The 23,244-nt window shown below is 41.1% G+C and overlaps 1 protein-coding gene across 2 annotated transcripts in view; it reads left to right on the top strand.

The window, feature by feature from the left end:
• Window positions 1-21,860, top strand: part of LOC126483796 (uncharacterized) — a 92,087-nt gene extending 70,227 nt beyond the window's left edge. Inside the window, exons 8-10 of one of the 2 annotated variants that reach the window (XM_050106974.1) lie at window positions 686-925; window positions 19,001-19,134; window positions 20,265-20,399. In XM_050106974.1, the coding sequence (XP_049962931.1) occupies window positions 686-925; window positions 19,001-19,091 (331 nt within the window). In that variant the 3' untranslated portion in view covers window positions 19,092-19,134; window positions 20,265-20,399. Of the gene's footprint in view, window positions 1-685; window positions 926-19,000; window positions 19,135-20,264 lie in introns of both variants that reach the window. The other variant, XM_050106973.1, reaches the window with a different exon arrangement.
• Window positions 21,861-23,244: the final 1,384 nt, after the last annotated feature.

Here is a 23,244-nt window from a genome sequence, read left to right as displayed (position 1 = left end):
ATATGCAAAGAATCGGCATTTCAGTGCAATCGTGCAAAATTCTTAGCGAAACCTCTACCTACATTCTTTATGTAAGGAAATATTACAATGGTGGTTTCTCTGCACTGGAGCATAAAAGCCTTTACAGTTCCCAGGACTGATAATTTTATAGCTCAATGGAAAAGTATATTGTCTCTTAACATGGAAAAAATGTACTTTCACCCAAGGGATAGTGTATTTTCTCTAGGCAAAAAGTGTGTTTTTGTTAAAGAAATAAAGAAAATTTTTTCTTCTCAATGCATAACCCTGAAGTTTCTCATTGTGAGATAGTGGCTAATGTAGCATTTTGCTCTTTTCCATTGTGTTAACAATGGCTTGCTGATTATAAAGCCTGATGTTCAGGCTATCTCAAGGAGTAGGGTATCGTCATCAATGTTGCAAATCTTTGCTTCAGATCTTGTGTAAGGTGTTGTTTTTGTGACTTTTCCTTTATGACAGTCATGCCACTTTGTAGGTGTATTTGTCATCACCCTCACCTTAGACTTAAGTTTAATTTTGGAACAATTTTACTTGAAGATGTACAATAATTTTGATTTACATGAAAAATGCTCTGTCTCAAAGGTGACAGCTAGGAGTAAAATTCATCATATTTATTTCTGCCAACTTGTTCCCGTGTAAACGATAGTGCACTTGTGGTTTGTTCCAGACTAGATGTGACAGGTTGTAGCAGACTCGGCGGAGGCCTATTCCCCTGCCTCGTCGGGCTACCGCGACTTCACACGTTGCGAATGGGTACCATGTATTTCGGTACCACGTATTTTACAGAGTTGCAGCCAGGTGTGAGCAGCATCCTCAAATTGTCAGGTTTGCGCTGTCTGACATTCGATTATTCGGATGTTACTGGAGTGCCTTTTGATAAGTTTCCGGAGAATCTCATCAGTCTCAGGTAAGGAAAGATCTGTGTCTACATAATTACTTTGCAGGTTCAAGCTTTGGAAACTGCAGGTTGGAATAAGAATAATATAAGGAAAAGGATAGATTCTTACTCACAACAAAGGTGACCTGTCGAGAAGCAGAAATGCACGACAGAAAGACTGTTACACAGTATAGCTTTCCACGAGAGAGAGAGAGAGAGAGAGAGAGAAAGAGAGAGAGAGAGAAGCACACCTCATGCACACATGTCCACTCCCACCAGCACGTCTGACTGGAACGCAACTGTCACATTAATAGCAATCTGAACCATGGACCTTGCCGTTGGTGGGGAGGCTTGCGTGCCTCAGCGATACAGATAGCCGTACCGTAGGTGCAACCACAACGGAGGGGTATCTGTTGAGAGGCCAGACAAACGTGTGGTTCCTGAAGAGGGGCAGCAGCCTTTTCAGTAGTTGCAAGGGCAACAGTCTGGATGATTGACTGATCTGGCCTTGTAACAATAACCAAAACGGCCTTGCTGTGCTGGTGCTGCGAACGGCTGAAAGCAAGGGGAAACTACAGCCGTAATTTTTCCCGAGGGCATGCAGCTTTGCTGTATGGTTAAATGATGATGGCGTCCTCTTGGGTAAAATATTCCGGAGGTAAAATAGTCCCCCATTCGGATCTCCGGGCAGGGACTACTCAGGAGGACGTCGTTATCAGGAGAAATAAAACTGGCGTTCTACGGATCGGAGCGTGGAATGTCAGATCCCTTAATCGGGCAGGTAGGTTAGAAAATTTAAAAAGGGAAATGGATAGGTTAATGTTAGATATAGTGGGGATTAGTGAAGTTCGGTGACAAGAGGGACAAGAGTTTAGATCAAGTGAATACAGGGTTATAAATACAAAATCAAATAGGGGTAACGCAGGAGTAGGTTTAATAATGAATAAAAAAATAGGAGTGCAGGTAAGCTACTACAAACAGCATAGTGAACGCATTATTGTGGCCAAGATAGATACGAAGCCCACGCCTACTACAGTAGTACAAGTTTATATGCCAACTAGCTCTGCAGATGACGAAGAAATTGAAGAAATGTAAGATGAAATAAAAGAAATTATTCAGATTGTGAAGGGAGACGAAAATTTAATAGTCATGGGTGACTGGAATTCGAGAGTAGGAAAAGGGAGAGAAGGAAACATAGTAGGTGAATATGGATTGGGGGTAAGGAATGAAAGAGAAAGCCGTCTGGTAGAATTTTGCACAGAGCATAACTTAATCAAAATTAACACTTGGTTCAAGAATCATGAAAGAAGGTTGTATACATGGAAGAATCCTGGAGATACTAAAAGGTATCGGATAGATTATATAATGGTAAGACAGATTTAGGAACCAGGTTTTAAATTACAAGACATTTCCAGGGGCAGATGTGGACTCTCACCACAATCTGTTGGTTATGAACTATAGATTAAAACTGAAGAAAGTGCAGAAAGGTGGTAATTTAAGGAAATGGGACCTGGATAAACTGACTAAACCAGAGGTTGTACAGAGTTTCAGGGAGAGCATAAGGGAACAATTGACAGGAATTGGGGAAAGAAATACAGTAGAAGAAGAATGGGTAGCTCTGAGGGATGAAGTAGTGAAGGCAGCAGAGTACCAAGTAGGTAAAAAGACAACGGCTAGTAGAAATCCTTGGGTAACAGAAGAAATATTGAATTTAATTGATGAAAGGAGAAAATATAAAACTGCAGTAAATGAAGCAGGCAAAAAGGAATACAAACGTCTCAAAAATGAGATCGACAGGAAGTGCAAAATGGCTAAGCAGGGATGGCTACAGGACAAATGTAAGGATGTAGAGGCTTATCTTGCTAGGGGTAAGATAGATACTGCCTACAGGAAAATTAAAGAGACCTTTGGAGAAAAGAGAACCACTTGTATGAATATCAAGAGCTCAGACAGAAACCCAGTTCTAAGGAAAGAAGGGAAAGCAGAAAGGTGGAAGGAGTATATAGAGGGTCTATACAAGGGTGATGTACTTGAGGACAATATTATAGAAATAGAAGAGAATGTAGATGAAGATGAAATGGGAGATATGATACTGCATGAAGAGTTTGACAGAGCACTGAAAGACCCGAGTCGAAACAGGGCCCCAGGAGTAGACAGCATTCCATTAGAACTACTGATGCCCTTGGCAGAGCCAGTCCTGACAAAACTCTACCATCTGGTGAGCAAAGCGTATGAGACAGGCGTAAGAAATACCCTTAGGTTTCAAGAAGAATATAATAATTACAAACCCAAAGAAAGCAGGTGTTGGCAGATGTGAAAATTACCGATCTATCCTGTGAATTTTAACTTATTTTATGTTTAATCAAGAATATTTTGAACAGACTGACGGTGTCGCCATGGGTAGCCCCCTGTCTCCTTTGGTGGCCAACCTTTTTATGAAGGATTTTGAAGAGAGAGCGCTTGAATCAGCTGCCCTGAAGCCAACTGTTTTTTGGCGGTATGTGGATGACACTTTCATAGTGTTGCCTCATGGAGAAGATAAATTAATGGAGTTTCTACATCACCTCAACTCTATTCATAGCAACATCCTGTTCACCATGGAAATAGAGGAAGATGGTTGTTTGCCTTTCTCGGATGTCCTGGTCGAAGGAAGAATGATGGTTCTCTAGGGCATTCAGTTTACCGGAAACACACTTGTACTGATTTGTACCTGCAAGCATCAAGTTGCCATCACCCATCACAAACCATGAATTTGCTTAAAACACTTGTTCATAGAGCTCATACTGTCCCAGATCTAGATAGCTTACCTCAAGAATTCGCCCATCTAAAGACAGTACTCAGCGAAAATGGGTATTCCATCCGGCAGATTAACAGGGCACTAACAATTAAAACTAAGAAGCAGGAAGAGAATAAAGAGGAGAACATGCCAGAACCATCTTTAGCTTTTCTTCCTTTTGTTGGTAACACTTCGTTTAAAATAGCAAGAATCCTCTGCTGAACATGGTATTTCTACTGGACATTCAATGGAGTATGAGAAAACAATGATTTTGTCTACAGCAACGTCTTTCTGGGACTCCATTATTGAAGAATCCGTAGAAATACGACTGGCGGAAAATCTGTTAAACTGTGACAGCGGCTACCAGCTGGACAGTGCATGGAATCCTGTCATCTCCACGATTTGCTCAAATCGAAGACGACTGAGTGCATCGACGGCCGTGGCAAACAGCAACGCAGAGGGCGACTGAGTTCCACTATTCACCAGCGAGGGCGCGGCCGGCGGGCAGTGTGGTTCAACTATCAAGCTTTCGATGCATGCGCAGAATAGTTACAGTACGCTATATATTGTGGAATGGAGGACGTTTTCGCGTCTGCGACAGCTCAGCTGAAGGTGACTGGCAGGTGCCCAGTTGACATATCGTGCGAAGTATTGAACGACGACCGGCTGCAAGCTCGAAATTTGTTTGAACTACCGACCTATCCATTTAATATGCCACAGCTGCAAACTACTAACACGAATTCTTTACAGACGAATGGAAAAACTAGTAGAAGCCGACCTCAGGGAAGATCAGTTTGGATTCCGTAGGAATGTTGGAACACGTGAGGCCATACTGACCCTACGACTTATCTTAGAAGAAAGATTAAAGAAAGGCAAACCTACATTTCTAGCATTTGTAGACTTAGAGAAAGCTTTTGAAAATGTTGACTGGAATACTCTCTTTCAAATTCTAAAGGTGGCAGGGGTAAAATACAGGGAGCGAAAGGCTATTTACAATTTGTACAGGAACCAGATGGCAGTTATAAGAGTCGAGGGGCTTGAAAGGGAAGCAGTGGTTGGGAAGGGAGTGAGACAGGGTTGTAGCCTCTCCCCGATGTTATTCAGTCTGTATATTAAGGAAGCAGTAAAGGAAACAAAAGAAAAGTTCGGAGTAGGTATTAAAATCCATGGAGAAGAAATAAAAACTTTGAGGTTTGCCGATGGCATTGTAATTCTGTCAGAGACAGCAAAGGACTTGGAAGAGCAGTTGAACGGAATGGGCAGTGTCTTGAATGGAGGATATAAGATGAACATCAACAAAGCAAAACGAGGATAATGGAATGTAGTCGAATTAAGTCTGGTGATGCTGAGGGAATTAGATTAGGAAATGAGACACTTAAAGTAGTAAATGAGTTTTGCTATTTGGGAAGCGAAATAACTGATGATGGTCGAAGTAGAGAGGATATAAAATGTAGACTGGCAGTGGCAAGGAAAGTTTTTATGAAGAAGAGAAATTTGTTAAAATCGAGTATAGATTTGTGAGGAAGTTGTTTCTGAAAGTATTTGTATCGAGTGTGGCCATGTATGGAAGTGAAACATGGACGATAAATAGTTTGGACAAGAAGAGAATAGAAGCTTTCAAAATGTGGTGCTACAGAAGAATGCTGAAGATTAGATGGGTAGATCACATAACTAATGAGGAGTTACTGAATAGAATTGGGGAGAAGAGGAGTTTGTGGCACAACTTGACTAGAAGAAGGGATCGGTTGGTAGGACATGTTCTGAGGCATCAAGGGATCACCAATTTAGCATTGGAGGGCAGCGTGGAGGGTAAAAATGGTAGAGGGAGACCAAGAGATGAATACACTAAGCAGATTGAGAGGGATGTAGGTTGCAGTAGGTACTGGGAGATGAAGAAGCTTGCACAGGATAGAGTCGCATGGAGAGCTGCATCAAACAAGTCTCAGGACTGGAGACCACAACAACAGGTGGAGAGCTGCATCAAACAAGTCTCAGGACTGAAGACCACAACAACAGGTGGGGGGAGAGAAGAAGACGGGCGGGGCATGCAGGGACTAGATGGGGGTACAGCAATACTGGCAGGTGCAGTGTTCTGAGGTGGAGGGAGGGGGAAGATTGAAAAAGAGGAGAAGAGGAGGGGAAAGGATGGTCAGGTGCATTGGCAGAGGGAGGCACACAGCGAGGGTGAGAGGACACGAAAATGGAGGAGGTGGAAGGACAGAGGGGATGGAAACAGTAGCGACAGTAGGTTACTGTATGTTCAGGCAACTATAATTTCGGGAGGGAGTGGAGAATGTCTTGTAAGGATAATGCTCATTTTTGCAGTTCGGAAAAGCTGGTGTTGGAGGGTAGGATCCACACGGCTCGAGTAGTGAAGCAGCCGTCAAAATCCAGCACATTATGTTCACCTGCAAGTTGTACCACGTGGTGCTACTTCGCTCTCGCCCCCCAGGTTGGCGGTGCCCGTTTGTCTCGTACCGATATAGAAAGCTGTGCAGTGATTGCAGAGCTGGTAGATGACGTGGCTGCTTTCTCGGACGGCCTGGCCTCTGGTGGGCTAGGACGAGGCTGTGACGGATCTGGAATTGGAAGTGCTGGGAGGTGGATTGGGCTGGTCCTGCACCAGGGTCTCCACAGTGATACGATCCCTGTAGCTGTGGCCCAGGACGGGGAGTGGCATAGGGATGGACTGAGATGTTAACGTGTCATATTTATGGTGAATAGTAATCTATCCTTTTCCTGCAGTTTACGTTTGATTGGCAAAGGGTTCAAAAATATAGAAGCACTCGGGCTTTCTCTGTGTTCTGTCTCAGATAGCATGTGGGGAAAATAAATAACTTCTCTTGCAGTTCTGTATCAGTGTTAAATAAGGATAAATGTAGAATAATGACTCTGTGTGTGTGTGTGTGTGTGTGTGTGTGTGTGTGTGAGAGAGAGAGAGAGAGAGAGAGAGAGAGAGAGAGAGAGAGAGCTAGCTGTGTAGTATCTGCTTATAAGATTAGTAGCAAACGTCTTGAGTGTATCACATTGTATATGCATTAATGGGTAATAGTAAGAAATTATATGAAATATGGTGATCAGGCAAAACATTACTAGGAAAGGTGCACAGAAAGCTTAGATTTGTTGAAAGGGTGCTGTGATTTATGTCTGAATAGGAAATTGCACATGACGCACCAGTGCAACCATTTATGTCACTGTAGATGTTTGTAGATACGGTACCGTCCCAAAGTGTGGCAAGTGTTGATGATGTACTCCTCCAGTCCGTGCACACACAGTGATCATTTGAAGAAATGTCAGTCAGAATCACTGCTACTTCTCTGAATTACAACAGCTGCTGTTCTCCTATTTGGTATCACAGTTGCGTGGCAGTCTGTATTCTGTGGAGTTATGTGCTCGTTCTCACGACCAGGAAATCTAGAAAAAATGGGGGAACTTTTTCATCCGGGAAAAGTCCAGCAATTTGTTATAATTTTGGGAATTTTTCATTGTTTTAATTTTCAGATCAATTTTTGTAGTTTTGACTGATAAAAACTGATATTCTAACAAATAATTTTACTGTAGCCCACTGCTGCAGAATAATACTGCAGCAGTAAAACATAAACCAGAGAATAACACCAAAGCAAAAGTTAAGACTGTGAAAACTTTGTAAGAACAAATTGCTTTCGATGAGAGTGACATCACAGGTGTTTACATTTCTAACAAGCTGTGGGAAAATATTGTGAATGGTTATTTGAGAAGCACTGCTTTCAAAGTAAATTTCCTTTTACACAAGACATGTGAAAATATGTGATGAATTAATTAAATTGTGAAGTGTTTCACTGTCATTCGAAACTTAAACCTTTTGAGAGCCAGCCACTTTAAAAACGACCAGCCATTTATGCCATTATTTAAAATTTTAATGGTGCGTTTGTGTTTAACACATGCTAAAAAGAGACCAAGCTTCAAGGTTAGTTTTTCATATTTATTTCAGTTCTTTTGTAGATTACAGATTATGCAAAAACAATGGCAGAAGTATGATTATCCTTTAGAAAACGAAAAAAAAAAAAAATTGAAGGATGAGTTCAGCAATTTCACACGTAATTTGATTTCCAATGAAAGGGTCAAAGTTTTCTCACATGTAGGGGGATATGTCGCAGTCGTAGCAATACTTGTTTGCTTCTTTCCTGCTCATTTTACAAGTAAATTGTCTCATCTTCTCCGTACCGTGCTCCGAATATCTGCTGTCGTCGGCTGTCTAGGTTGTGTGACACAAGCTATAATTGGTTAACGAAGTGCATTGTGCAGCACAGTCTAAATTTCACTGCTCCAAAAGCTACTGTGCTGTACGTGCTGGAATTCGTATTTATACTTTTGTAATACCAGTATATACAATGTTTATGTTGCCCCACGGCAAAGAGCTTTCCAGAACACATTGTTTTCTTGCTGGATTTTGTTTCCTAAAATGCTGGAAGTTCTGTGCTGGTGTATAAAACGTTTACCAGTCAAAGAATTGAAAAGTTTTACAGCTTCGAAGGAAAATATACTGGCACTTAACAAGGAAAAATGTACTTTCTCTCAGGGTATAGTACATTTTCACCCAGAAAAAGTGTATTTTTAACAGGGGAAAATCTACGTGGTTTTTTTCTTATTTATTTATTTATTTATTTATTCCCCCCCCCCCCCCCCCCCAAATTGTCCGCATGTACACCCTGTCGTAAAGAATTTAAATCCAGAAGCTCATTGAAATAATGGTCCTGATGCATCTCCATAGTGCTTTGAGTCATGAAGCAAGTGATGTTCAGTGTGTGTGCGCTGCATCCTGTCACTGCAGTTATAGTATTGAATAACATTACGCAACTGCTCTGCACGTGTCGCCCACAACGTAGCTGATGTTAATCAGTTCCTGTCCTCAATGTAGATAATAAAGTTCGTGTTAAAGTACAGTCTGTCTGCAAAGGAATGTTCCATTTCAGTGGTATATTATAACAGTTTTTTATACAAATATTCAGTTCGACCTAAAATACAATTCTTCCCACACTTTGGGTAATAAGTCCAGAGCAATGGAAGCAACAACAGCCCCTTCAGTTCTGTGTCTCAACTCTGGCAGATCATTAGATAGTGGCACAAAGCAGACAAGATCTTTTACAAAGCCCAAAGGAAAAAAATCACAGGGGTCGAGGCCAGCAGAACAGTGTCCTCGTCATATCAGTTATTAGCACCAGTCCAGCGGTCAAAGGCTTCGATGTTCGACTGTGCTCGTACAAAAACGTGCCGACGGATAGGGGCCCGATGTTGTTGCCGAGTAAAGTTTTCGGGGTCACCTTTTAACTGATGAAAGAGCCGTTCTGGTAACATATCCAGGTAAGCTACCCCTGCTATGGTAGCTTCAGCAGAACAAAATAGTCTGAACACTTGACATTGGGACACACCACAGAAAAAGTTTAATTTTGGGATTTCGCATGTACTTCCATTGCGTAGTTCTGTACATCTTAATTGTCACATCGGATAGGTCATCTGCAATCACTTTGTACGGTCCACGGAATTGTGCAGCTAGGTTCTTAGAATGACACCTTCTTACGGTCTCATCAAACAAAAGAAGCATCCTAAATATTCTTCGATTCTCCAACTCTTCGTGTGAGCTTTACTGGTTTCCTTCATTTCTTTTATCCTTTCTCGTGCTACTGGATGTACTGCTTGCAGCATTCTAGTTGGCTGATATGCATAACAGTTCATTCCTCTGTCTTTATGACTCCTGGAATGTGTACTTGTCTCCCATAAATTTATGCCAACAATGTATAGCCATTGCTACTGTGAAAATATAAGTAATTGGATAGATTAGTTTTCCACATCTTTCATTTTCTAACCTTCTATTTTTTGCAATTCCCATCCCACCTGTACCACATACAGTGCACTTAGCTTTCCGCATTTATTAGCTCGTGCACGATGTTACAGCAGTATTCTCTGTTTCTCGTATTACTGTATCTACCGTGTTTAAGCTCTCAGATTTTTGAATCTTGTCCACTGCAGTCTATAACGGTCAGTCTTTCCGTCTCCTCCTGTCCGGTAAGTCTTCCTCCGACCAGAGGTTCTGCGTGACTCCTCCAAACTCTACTCCTTTTCCTAAACCTTACCAGTCCTCCTCTTTCACCGCTCTCCCTTCCCCTTCGACCCTTCTGCTAGGAGAAGGATCCTTCACTGCTCTCCCTCCCCCTTCGACCCTTCTGTTAGGAGAAGGAGCAAGTGGCTCCAAAAGCTTGCAAACTGTAATACCTTTTTCATGTGTGTTCTCCTGCCACCACATGATGAATAAATTTTTTTTCTATCCAGTTACTTGTTTGTTTCAAAAACTGATTATTTTTGTTGATACTTTGCTACTGTGAGGCATATTAAATACAGAAACAGTATACTGTTCCCATATATTCCAAGTACAGTGGTCCTCTCTAACGAAGTGTCATAAATATTCCACCAGTGTCCTACGAGTTCTCTAGAGCACCCCGTTTGTCAGTGAAATGCTGTCGTCACAGTTTTCTGGATCCTTAATAACTTATGTACCCTCTTCTCTGTGTGAACTTATTTCTTTGAGATTTGTAATAGTTCCTAATGTGTTCCTCTTTTCATGTCTTTCCACTAATTATAGTTTTCTATTTGGCCTAAGTTTCTGTGCATCCTCTGATGACTGCCTAACACTAGTTCGACCTTTTCCTCTGTGTCTAGTTCATTTTCTTCACACGTTCTTAATTTTCCCTAACCACTCTGTGTCTCGTTCTTTCGTGCCCTCTACATCGTCTGACCACATTCGGCTCAATGCATCACAGTGAGGACGCATGTTATTGTTGCAATGTTGCCCAGCTCCCAGTAATTTTACACGTCATATGTCCACTTTTCTTGTAATTATTTGGTTTAGGAAGCCTAATATGTGCTGTAATAGATGTTACAATATACAGTCTTCGGTTACCTGACATCTTGTCACCTCGATAACAGACATGAAAATGCTGCAAGGCTCGAAGCAAACTCAGAGTTTTCTCTCTTACTCCAACTCTGTGCAGACAGTGCACACCACCGTACTCGGAGCGGGTACGAGTCGAGTCGACGCCCGTCCGTGGCAACAGGTGGCTCATGTGCCAGTGACGTCGGAGAGTAACGCAGTCGGCACGCAAATTCCCTGACTCGAGACAGTTCCTAATGTCCCGTCAGAAGGCACCACTCTATGGACGACGTGTCTGCCAGCTTTCTTTCATTCATTTGTCATCGAGGCCACTAGAGTGTGCCATTCCACCATCCACAAAGTTAAGAGTACCGATCTTTTAACATCGGTTGTGATAGTTTTGTTTTTTTGACAAATTAGTTTTGAAGGTAGAAATTCGGAGAAATTTTTTTCTCATCAGCATAACTGGAGTTTATAGTTTTTCAGTTGTAAATTGAGCGCAGATTTAATGTAGTGGCATTTGGAAAAATGGCTGGAATATTGCAATTGTAGCTGTTACTGAAGTCCTAATGTTTTTATTTATCACATTTAGAAATATTATCTCCGAGAACCTCGTGTGTATACGTTGTGGCGTTTCGAGGTGATCGAATGTATCGGTTCTCGATACTGCATTTTTCTGTGCACTGTTGCATATAATACGTTCTGTACAGTGAGAAATAGCTCGTCACACAGTTCCTAGTTTGCAAAGTGTAACCAGTTTTAAACACCGTGCAAAATATTAATACTGGAAATTGACAGTTTAGGACAGCGTTTAAAATGAATATTTGTAAAAATAGTGATTGGTTGTGTGGCTGTCAATTTAAAAATGCATTATTTTGCTTCCCATGCCTGTATGATGTTGAACCCTTGTGGACAAAAGTGAGGGTTACAGACGTAAACCATCTGAGTACCAAAGTGTAAAAGCACGAATCTTCAGCTGCTCAAATACAAAATAGCTGAACAACCGAGTAGTGCATCGAGAAGGAAAATTGCTGAGAATGACGTGTCCGAAAGAACAGACGTCACACATTTGTATAACCGATCTGCCATGATGGGCACTGAAATCACAACCTTCAGTGCAGATGCACATTTACATTCAATCTCCAGCAGGAATCTAAATGTAGTGAGTGTGGACGACACGGGTGGGGGCTGTGGATAGGTACTAGGTGGGAGTGCAGGTCAGCTGAGATAGTCTGTGCATTTGTGATAAACGGTCTGTCCGGGTCACACAGTGGTTAATGCGACTACCTAGTAAGCGGGAGATCCCAGGTTTGAGTCCCAGTTGCGTGCACATTATCCCTCGTCACAACTTATTTTGCACAAAGTCCTGATACGACTGATATCTTAGTACCATCCCCGTATGTTTATTTCTCCTCCCTCCACTGTCAGTTTGCGTAGTAGAAGAAGTTGGGTGTAATAGGTCTGGGCTAAATATATTTCTGTGGTTCCTTCGAATTGGCCTTAAGGGATCATGATAAAACTGAATTGTTATCAAACCCTGACTAATTTTACTTCTGGATTGAATGCAGCATTGAAAGATAATTTGGGTAAGGCAACTGTTTTCAAAGGAACCTTCAAAACTATTCAAAGTGAATTTTTCCAAATTATGTTGGATGTATACCAAGAAGAAATTTCAAAGCAAATAAGGAATCATAATTTTTAGCTGTTATAGCAGATAAAACAAACAGATCAAACATATTTCAGATGGCTGTTGTATACTGTTACGTATTGAGACCCAGAGGTTCTAGAGTTTCCTATCTCCTTGTGAACATGGTGCACAGATGTTCGCTGCGACTTTGCTAGAAGAATTGAATAGGCAAAAAGACTCACCAAAAATTACTTGCACAGACCTGTGATGAGGCATCTGTTATGGCTGTTTCCTCGGGTGGAGTACAAACTGTTGTGTAAAAATTGTCCTAATGCAGAATGTGTACATTGCTATGCTGATGAAGTTAATCTTATAATGAGCAAAGCGCTATCAATCAATTGCAGTATGATTTATTTATTTATTTAGAGTTTTCAGAGAATATGTCCATTCTTTTCATAGAGTGCGCAGTGGACCACTATCCTCGGTGACTTAGTGAGAAAGCATTTCCCTCGATCTTGTCCAGTGGATTTTTCGATCTCAATTCGTAAACGCAGTTCATTACTCCAACAATGTATAAATCACATACTGGAAGGTGATTCTATAAGAAGTGAAACTACAATTTGCCAGGCTCTTCGCCATAAAAATGTTCGTTTCAATCATATCTTAAATTATCAGTGAGCACAGACATTTGCCTGCAGGGGAACAGCAACTGTTATAAATTAAAATTGTAGAGCCGGCACAAGTTGCATGTAATTTTTTATCTATTTTACATGTTTCATTTGTCCAATGCGAGCACTCTCAGAACTTATGTAGCGGGGGCCACACGGTACCCGTTTCAGTTATTGGTTGGAATTTTCTAGTTAAGTTATGCCATTTGTCAGAGTTCTGTTTGGTCAGTTACGGTACGGAGAATCAATGCGTGCTGGCCCATAAGATCATTTCGACATTTAAAATAAATGTTATCGAGATTTGAGAAGTAATTGGTATCACCAGTGGCATTGAATCTGTTGATTACTAATGAATCTACTGATTTATCAGTGAAGAGAATGAAGTTGGAATAGCCTGATGTGAGTAGAAAAGAAAGGCAAAGGTGCTGTGCAACGTGATTGATGTTATAGATCATTGTATTTTTTCACATCATCTTGTAGCTGCTTCATTGTTTTTTCGTGTTAAGTTCCCCTTGTATCTTTTTAAGATATCCTGAAGATACCTTAAAGGAAATGTGTTCATTGTCATCATTTTTGGATAAGCTGAAACTATATTGTTAACTATCTTTTATCTACCTAGCACAAGAATGTAGATCATTATCTGGTGCAGTTAGTCTAGTAGAGTCTGACAACTAACAGCCCAGGGAAGATGTTCACTAAGTAGTCTAAACTGTTGAAGGTGACATCGGTCGAACCGAAAGGCTGCTTTTCAACTTTGAAAATAATAAAATTATTCTTACATAACTCCGAGTGAGGAAAGGTTGACGGCCTCGGCGATGCTTTCCACCGAAAGAGGTCTCGCGATGCAGATTACAGACTGCAATTGGTGTGTGACTGAAGAGTTTGTCAGTGAAAAATGGAATGGCAAAGTTTCAATACAAGTAAGACAAGTTCGTTAAATGATGAGTGTGTTTCAGTTCTACTAGGAATGTAGCTCATTCAATAGTTTTTCTAGATAGTTGATAAATCATAGCATGCTCTTTGCTACAGATATTTTTCTGTCAGATATATTTCTCACTTTTTTCAGGATCATAACTTGGATTTAAAAAATTGAATTTTCTGGCATTCATACACACGAATTGTCAGGATGTTTAAATCGTAACAAATGTCGGGAAGCAAGGCACCGATAAAAGAATTTTCTTCCTTGTAACCATCTCGTATGAAAATGTAACATTGAAACTTTGGTGCAAAACCCAGCTTCAGATACCACTGGCTACCACTGATGTATCAGCATTTGCATTAAGATTTCTGGGTTTATACAAAGTGTAAAAAAAATATTCCTCTAGTTCCAACCACCATTTCAGTAATCTCAGCAACAGACCTTCGACACCAAAAGTCCGTGTCAGTGGCTCGTGATCTGTTACTATGGTAAAATCTTCCTAAATGTGTGGTCTGCACTGTTTTGTGGCCATACAATTGCTAAGCACTCTACCTTAGTTTCAGCCTTATCCAACAACCGTGGGGCACAGTTGACTGGCAAATCTGAATCTATCTCCCTTCGTGACAGAACTGCTCTGAACAGTTCTGCACTGGTATCTGCAGCACCAGTGTTATGGTTTCTTGAAATCAGGGTAGCTCAGTATGGGAGGGTTTACTAATCTCTCAGTTCCTCAAATGCTGCTTGTGGCAGAGATCCCAGTTCAGCGATTATACAATGGATTCACAGTATTAATATTCAGCCACCCCTAAATATCCTTTAAATCCTGTAATGGATTTCAGAACTGTTCTCCACCTCTTCACATTATGCTCACCTGGCTCCACATCTTTCTTTGTTATTTTGTGTCCTAAGAATATTACCTCTTTCTCAGAAATTCACACAATCTGGTGTAACTTTAACCTAGGTGCCCTTAAACCATCCAATATTTTCCTGCAACTTCTCATCACATTCCTTTACTGAACTACCTTAGCAAGTTACGTCATCCGAGTACATTGAAACACTTTGTCCCATGCAATCTTGCCAAAGCAACATTCACTAGTCTTTGAAATATACTTGATGCATTCTTTGCCCCATTGGCATCCTTTTGGACTCTTAGTGCTGATAATTTGCAGTGAATGCTGTGTTTTCCTCTATCTGCTGAATCTATTAAAATAGTGGAGAAATACTTGGCTTTCCCCAGTTTGTCCAGTATCTCACTTATATTGGGGATGGGGAAAGTTTCCCCCACTGAGATTTCATTCTATATTTCCCTATCCCACAGGTGTCCGTGGGTACTTTTCAGGTTCTCTGAACAATTATATCCCCATTAACCATTTTCTCAATTTGCTCCTGTAATACCACCTTTTGTGCTTCCAGTATTCTATAGGGATGTACCTTTCCTTTGTTGTTTTGGCAATATAGGGAATGCATGCCTTACCATTTATGTGAATGCCAAATTGTCACCTTTTAGATAAAATACCTCACCATATGCCATACAATTCATATCAGTCTTCTTTATCCAACTGACCATTCAGATCATTTCTCTAACTTGTGCAGTGAGATTTCCTTTTGTGCTCATGCCGTTAATTGCTCCCTGTGTGGCTCATGTTGGTGTCACTTTGTCTTATCAGTTCACCTAAAACTTTCACTGTACTCAGATTCCACTTGGCCTCACTTGTAATTAGTACACTGAAAATATATTTCCCTTGCTCTAATAGTACCATAAATTTGGCTGTATGCACACTTGGCATTTCTTCTTGTTTGGGAATAATCTTTTCTTTTTTTTTTCATTACTGGGATTCAACCCTGTTTCTACACACGTTCTTATGTTTTTCTTTGCTGTGAGCTACTTTCACATCACTTTCTGATGCCCCACTAGTTTGCCTTATAGGTAACTCATAACATGTCGTCTCACAACTTGCCTTTAATTTGCATTTTTAACTTTTCCTTCACCATTCTGTGATTTACACTTTTTCATCTTATGTCTGTCATGTGGAGCTTACCGTCGTATTCATAGATCCTTTTTGCCATCTACTTTTCCTGATTTGCGATTATTGATGAAAGCTGGATCCATCATTACACACCAGAGTCGAAATGGCAGACAAAACAATTGACAAAAGGCTGGTAACAGTCCACTGAAGAATGCAAAGACCATTTTGTCAGATGGTGAGGTGATGGTCACTGTTTCTTGGGATTCCCAAGGATTACTTGGAAAAAGGCACAGCCGTAGCTGGACCTGTTTATGCTTCATTGTTGCATCATCTGAAACTTGTGTTGGTGGAGAAAAGACCCAAGTTTAACCACAAAAAAGGGTCCTTTCACCAGGATAGTGCACCATCCCACCCATCAGCGATAACAATGGTGAAAATGCATGAATTGGACTTTGAATTGGTTCCTCATCCACCCTATTCACCATACTTAGTCCCAAGTGACTTCACCTTGTTCCCTTACTTGACACTTTGGCTTGCTGGGAAGAAATTTTCATCAAATGAGGAAGTGATAGTTGCAATCAACAAGTATTTTGCAGTGGGATGAAAAAGTTGGTGGATCCCTGGACCAAGTTTATATCCTTCCAAGCAGAATATGTTGAGAAATAAGTTGAGTTATTTACGAAACAAACATTTTTCTCGCTTATTTTAAATGACTTATCAAACCGACTTCATATGTGCCCTTGATATCTATTGATAACTGTAACTGACTTCCTAATTTGTAGCAATATTCCACTGCAATTTTGTTTCTTGCTTCAAAATCTGTGACTCTTAACATTTGGGCATTTTGTCACAGTAAGATGTGTATTCCTCGTGTAACACACTCTTAGTTTTCCATTTCACTTGTGGGCACAGCCCCTAATTTCTCATTGAATTGGGGTCTAGCCTTTCACATTTTTCACAAATGGTTATCTTTTTAAGTCTGCATTTGTGTGACCTGGTTTGTCACAGTGGTAACAATATTTCTGAGAGCCTTTTGCTTCTTCTGCCTTCACCGTCTACCCTCGTGTTCCTCTTTGACTTTCCACAGTCTCTAGCCATGTGACCCATCTGCACTCAGTGTCATCATCTTCCCTCTGTTACTTAGAGTTTAGACTTCCTTCACTCTCAGGAATAGATCCTTTTTCTTTCACGGAGAGTAGGGCACTTTCCTCTCTCAACACCTCTTCTGCTGTGGTGCCTAACCTAATTTAATCGGCGTGTCTTCGTACAGCTGCCCGAATCCTATCACTCGCCAGGCCCTGCACGGAGCGATCCTGTCCCAGTATCCGCACCAGTCTCGATGCACCTCACGATTGTGCTGCCCGTGTCACTGGTGACGGCCTCTCTGAATGATTTTTAAACTTCATCTATCCAATGAACCGATGATGCAATTGCTTTCCCTGTGTGTTGTCTGGCCTGACAGGCCTACAAGCATAATAGCCTATGCTGCACTTATCTGTATAATTTTCTTCCCCGATTATATTCACTCGATTCCAGTTATAATTATCCCGGACAGTTAATTTTGCTGTAGCTTTTGCCATAATTTTAGACTTATATTGTGAAGTAGCAATGGTTTGTCATCTGATTGGACTACTTGAAATCCTGCATTCACATTGTCTGTGAAATCCCTAAGTTTGGAGCTCCACTAAATGACTTATTTAGTAATACAAGAAGATCCTTCGCACTGATGCCTTTAACATCTGAATTAGTAGCTGAAGCCAGCTTACATTGATACGGTGTTATACGTACAGTCTTAAAACTCTTATGTCATTGCTTCCCTGAAGTGTGCCGATGCTGTAGTTCTGCTGATTTCTTTTGCAGTTCCTTCAAGTATTTCTTCCTCTGATGGTCCCTCCTGCGACTTGCCTGGCCCGGACAAAACCACCGAGAAGTCAGTGTTGGGCTCTGGGGATGGCATCTGCTTCGTTTTACCTGTTCCACATTCCCCATCACCAATCTTCTTACCGTACACAGTGTGAAGGACCGATTCCGATAGTCTTTTGGAGGTGTGGCCCGTGTGGTGCAATCGGGCTGTCGATGACAGTGTGGACTGAAGCCTACTGAGTTATCTGTAATGGAGGAGAGGAAGAAAGTCTTGAGGATGCTTAGAACAGGTGATTCTGGAGTGGAGAGGAGAAGTTGTTGGCTTTGTAGGAAGTGAATAAGGGTGCAAACACTAAAGAGGTCGTATGGATAAAAAAGAGAACATTCTTTGGAGAAGATTTTCTGAGTGAAAGAACGTGCTCTGAGGAAGTTCTTTATATCGTATGAACAAAATGTTCAGAGCATATTTTCTGATGAGGGAGTTCATTCTCACTATCTCGCCACCTGCTCGAATCTGTTCTCCGCGTTGTGTTGTCTGCACCGGGCACAGAACGTACTCTTTATCTTGCATTTCGTTCAGCTTGCTGAAATATGCAAACTATTCAGTGTACAAATATGGAACTGTAGCATCACTGTGTTTGGGAAGAGTTGCATAAAATTTCATTTTGTTTTCACTTTTTTGTGCGGCAACAGATTATTAAGAACATTACGGATGGTTTATGAAAATACATTTTCTGATAATCTTGACAAATTTTCGACATGCAGGGAACTTTTTTTTATTGATGTTAGGTGAACGCATTATGCGAATGAAATTTTAACAATACGTCACATTATCGTCTACTCCGGATTGTAAAACGAGTGTGTTCTGACACGTGGTAATCTCGATTAAATGGCACATAATACTCTGTTGGCACGTCAAGTACTTAAGTGGTCATCTTGTGGTTTTGTTATGAGAAACAGTTCACTAGGTTTGTAATAAACCTGTTTTTAATTTTTATGATTTGCCTACTTATTTCTAGCATAGCAAAATGGAACATCTGTGCTGTGCGAAAATATGATGAACATCTGAAAAGGTCAGTGACATATTTGTCTGGTTTGTACCTGGTCTTCCCATACACCACTCGGGAAAACTTGGGTCTCATAAATAGCACAAAAATGTTTTCATTTTTTCTTCATGATATTTGGGAAATAAGTTCACCACCCTAATAATGTTTTTACTGTTAAACCCATATAAACTTACACAGTTACTCTACTCAATATGTCTTCGGGTTACGTATATCTTTCTTTTTCCATCTGAGCAACATAGATTTATTAAATTTACTAAAAAAACTTGGTAAGACTTAATGTCTGCAGAATTTAATCAGCCTGATTTATGTTACAGAGCTCATATCAAAAAGGGGAGAATTTTCTCTGCTCGTGAGAAACTTCGCTGTGTTTATTCGTATGAAATCGGAGAATGTTCTTCATGTTGAGCAAGGTTACCCACTCATTTACTCAAGCTGAGAACACAGTCAGGTGAAGTACATACTCACTTTGTTTTATTTGTGTGAACTTGAGAATGTTCTCCAAAATTTATAGAATTGAGTACTTTCCCCATGTTATTTATACAATCCAAGGATTGTGAAATTAAGAACAACAAATTCCAGTAGCTTTATATCTTTGCAAATCATTGCGGCCGCACCTCTCTACCCCCCCCCCCCCCCCCCCCCACCATGCCATCAATTTCCCCAGTTTCTCTCCTACGCCACCACTGTCCCTGCCCATCCCACCATGCTGGCAACCCCCCCCCCCTCCCCCTCTCCGTGCACAGTCGCTCCTGCCACACCTCCTTTTTCACTTACCTAAAGATTTTTTTTCTCTGAGTAAATATAAATTTCCATGTACGTTATTAGAATTTTGTAACAATCTCTCTCTCTCTCTCTATCTCTCTCTCTCTCTCTCTCTCTCTCTCTTTCTATTTCTATTTGTCTAGACAGTTCCAATTCTCTGTGATCACATGAACCAAAGCATGCCAATTTCTTTTGTCCTGCACTTTCTCCTGTAGGCTTTCCAGGTTGGAGCAGATTACCTCTGTGATGCGATTGATTCATTTCACCTTCTGACGTCCTCTTCTTCTAGTGCCTTTCCTCACCATTAGAGTTTTTTGCAGTGAAACATATCTTCTCATGATGTCTCCAAAGTAGGTCAGGTTTTGTTTTAGCATCAGACCTTCCAGGGAGTGCTCTGGTTTTATTTGCTCTAATGTTAACCTATTCATTCTCTTTGAAGTCCACGGGGCTCTAAGGAGTTTCCTCCAACATCACAACTCAAAGCAGTTTATTCTTCACCATTCGTTCCACATTTGTAATGGTCCAGGTCTCACATCTGTATATAACAACTGGAAAGACTGTAGCCCTTACAATATGGATCTTTGTTGCTGAAATTATATCTCTACACCTTAAAACCTCGTCAAGGTCTTACTTTTTATCAAGCAGCGAGCATCTCTCGATATTGTGGAGACGCTTGCTGCTTGGTAAAAAGGCAGTGTCAAAACTTGATGAGGTTTTAAGAAGTGGAGATATACTTAATACTGTTGTACAAACATTCACAGTACAGAAGGATCTCAGTTTGTCACAGTAACAGCAGTGCTCCCGTTCCTGTCACAGGGAGCTGAGTGTCGAAGGGTGCCCAGGTGACCCCAGAGCCACAGACGGGCTGACCGAGCAGATGCCCAATCTCGTAATCCGCGGCACGGTCCACGCTGAGCTACAGCCTTTCTACTTCGAGGCACTCGAGGACGTAGGGCCCGGCGAAGCAGACGAAGCGGTGGACGACCGTTCGGAGAGTGACGAAGACGGCGACAGTGATAGTAGCGTCGGCGGCAGTGACAGTGAGAGAGGTTGAGAGCACTATATCTGTATGTATAAAAATAATGTGAAATTTATAGGAAAGTACAATTCTCAGTACTTGTCAACATAAGCGGAAACTGTTTTGAAGGAATATAACAAATAATTTTAGAAATGTGTAGAAGAAACAGTAATGTTGTTTGAATACCTGCTGTAATAATCTGCAATAATGTTTGATTCTTGTTGTAACAACAATGGATTCACAATGAAACAAATTTTTTAAATGATAAAATGGCTACACAGATCAGCAGTTACTTCTGTAAAATATCTGGGAGTGTGCGTACGGAACGATTTGAAGTGGAATGATCATATAAAATTAATTGTTGGTAAGGCGGGTACCAGGTTGAGATTCATTGGGAGAGTGCTTAGAAAATGTAGTCCATCAACAAAGGAGGTGGCTTACAAAACACTCGTTCGACCTATACTTGAGTATTGCTCATCAGTGTGGGATCCGTACCAGGTCGGGTTGACGGAGGAGATAGAGAAGATCCAAAGAAGAGCGGCGCGTTTCGTCACCGGGTTATTTGGTAACCGTGATAGCGTTACGGAGATGTTTAATAAACTCAAGTGGCAGACTCTGCAAGAGAGGCGCTCTGCATCGCGGTGTAGCTTGCTCGCCAGGTTTCGAGAGGGTGCGTTTCTGGAAGAGGTATTGAATATATTGCTTCCCCCTACTTATACCTCCCGAGGAGATCACGAATGTAAAATTAGAGAGATTAGAGCGCGCACGGAGGCTTTCAGACAGTCGTTCTTCCCGCGAACCATACGCGACTGGAACAGGAAAGGGAGGTAATGACAGTGGCACGTAAAGTGCCCTCCGCCACACACCGTTGGGTGGCTTGCGGAGTATCAATGTAGACGTAGATGTAGATGTAGATCAGGTAGCAATTCATAAATAGCACTGACAATGTTTTTTTGCAGTAAGTCGAATTTAAAAACTTCTTTGTTTTTATAAACCTGTGAAACAATAATAAATGAGGACTGCTACCTTGTTATTTTAAGTGTTAATTATATTTATCAGGATACTGCTAGATACCATTTTTAAATATTAAATTTCATTTGGAGGAACCACTTTGTGATTAAAATACACGACAGACTCTTTTACGAATGAACCACACATCACTAGTGTAATACTGTACAGCATTTATTATTTGTTACACAAACCAGTTTTTGGCTGATAAGTCACTGTCGGGTATGAAGATAAGTAAGTGGTAAAGTGAAATTGGTTGGATCAAAGATTTTAAAGTAGTGCATCTTTAGATGCACTACTTTACTACTTTACTACTAGATGTTTCCAGAGGTGAAAAAAAATTAATGTTACAAGAAGGAACAAATAAAGGATTATTTCAGTGTAAATGTGGTGTAAGATTATTTAACTTAAATAAAATATGTGAAGCATTATCTGGTGAACTATAGACCATTAAAGTAAAATTTACTTTGTATAACCACAGCTGCATAATATGAGTATTATATCTTGTCTGTTTGTAATTTAGGATGGATTAAAGACAAGATTATTTTCTTCAGCTGCATGTTTGGACTATGTCACTAAAGAGTAATGTTAAATTATTTTCTTCTACGTACAACCGTTGTAATTTGTGTAACGGCATCCCGTGCACGGGAGAGCAGTTCCCCAGTGTCCCAGGCGGCAGACGCAGCTGAGAAGGGGTCACGTGTGCTCGTGCTCGGTGCACAGGGTGATCCTAACTTGTGGCAGTCAGATGTCAGATTTGCCACAGGTTCTGGAAATCGGGGAAATTCCAAACACATCAGGGGAATCTGAACAAACAAAACACTGGAAAAATCTCGTTTTCGTCTCAGTAGATGAAATGGTTTGTTTGCTGAGGTGTCACGCATCGTCGATGGCCAGATGTGGCTGAGTATGTGTGTGCACTTCTTCCCCACTCCCCCCCCTCCCCTTCCTACCACTCCCCTCAGCTCGCAGTCAGTGCTGCCACTACTTTTTGTCGCCAGCCTAGGAGCTCCCGACAGGAGGCGTGAGGAGTGGTTTGTTCGGATCTGATTCTCAGAGACTGTAGACGCAGTGGCCTTAGACAGTGGTCGTGTGTCGAAACAAGGCCCCGGGAGTAGGCAACATTCCATTAGAACTACTGACAGCCTTGGGAGAGCCAGTCCTGACAAAACTCTACCATCTGGTGAGCAAGATGTATGAGACAGGCGAAATTCCCTCAGACTTCAAGAAGAATATAATAATTCCAATCCCAAAGAAAGCAGGTGTTGACAGATGTGAAAATTACCGAATTAATAAGTCACAGCTGCAAAATACTAACACCAATTATTTACAGACGAATGCAAAAACTGGTAGAAGCCGACCTCGTAAAAGATCAGTTTGGATATTGGAACACATGAGGCAATACTGACCCTACGGCTTATCTTAGAAGAAAGATTAAGAAAAGGCAAACCTACGTTTCTAGCATTTGTAGACTTAGAGAAAACTTATAACAATGTTGACTGGAATACTCTCTTTTAAATTCTGAAGGTGGCAGGGGTAAAATACAGGGAGCGAAAGACTATTTACAATTTGTACAGAAACCAGATGGCAGTTATAAGAGTCGAGGGGCATGAAAGAGAAGCAGTGGTTGGGAAGGGAGTGAGACAGGATTGTAGCCTCTCCCCGATGTTATTCAATCTGTATATTGAGCAAGCAGTAAAGGAAACAAAAGAAATGTTCAGAGTAGGTATTAAAATCCATGGAGAAGAAATAAAAATTTTGAGGTTCCCT

The sequence above is a fragment of the Schistocerca serialis genome, chromosome 6 (assembly GCF_023864345.2).
Source record: "Schistocerca serialis cubense isolate TAMUIC-IGC-003099 chromosome 6, iqSchSeri2.2, whole genome shotgun sequence".
Lineage (NCBI taxonomy): Eukaryota > Metazoa > Arthropoda > Insecta > Orthoptera > Acrididae > Schistocerca > Schistocerca serialis.
The sequence above is the reverse complement of the archived record's forward strand: the minus strand, read 5'-3'. Positions and strand labels throughout refer to the sequence as shown.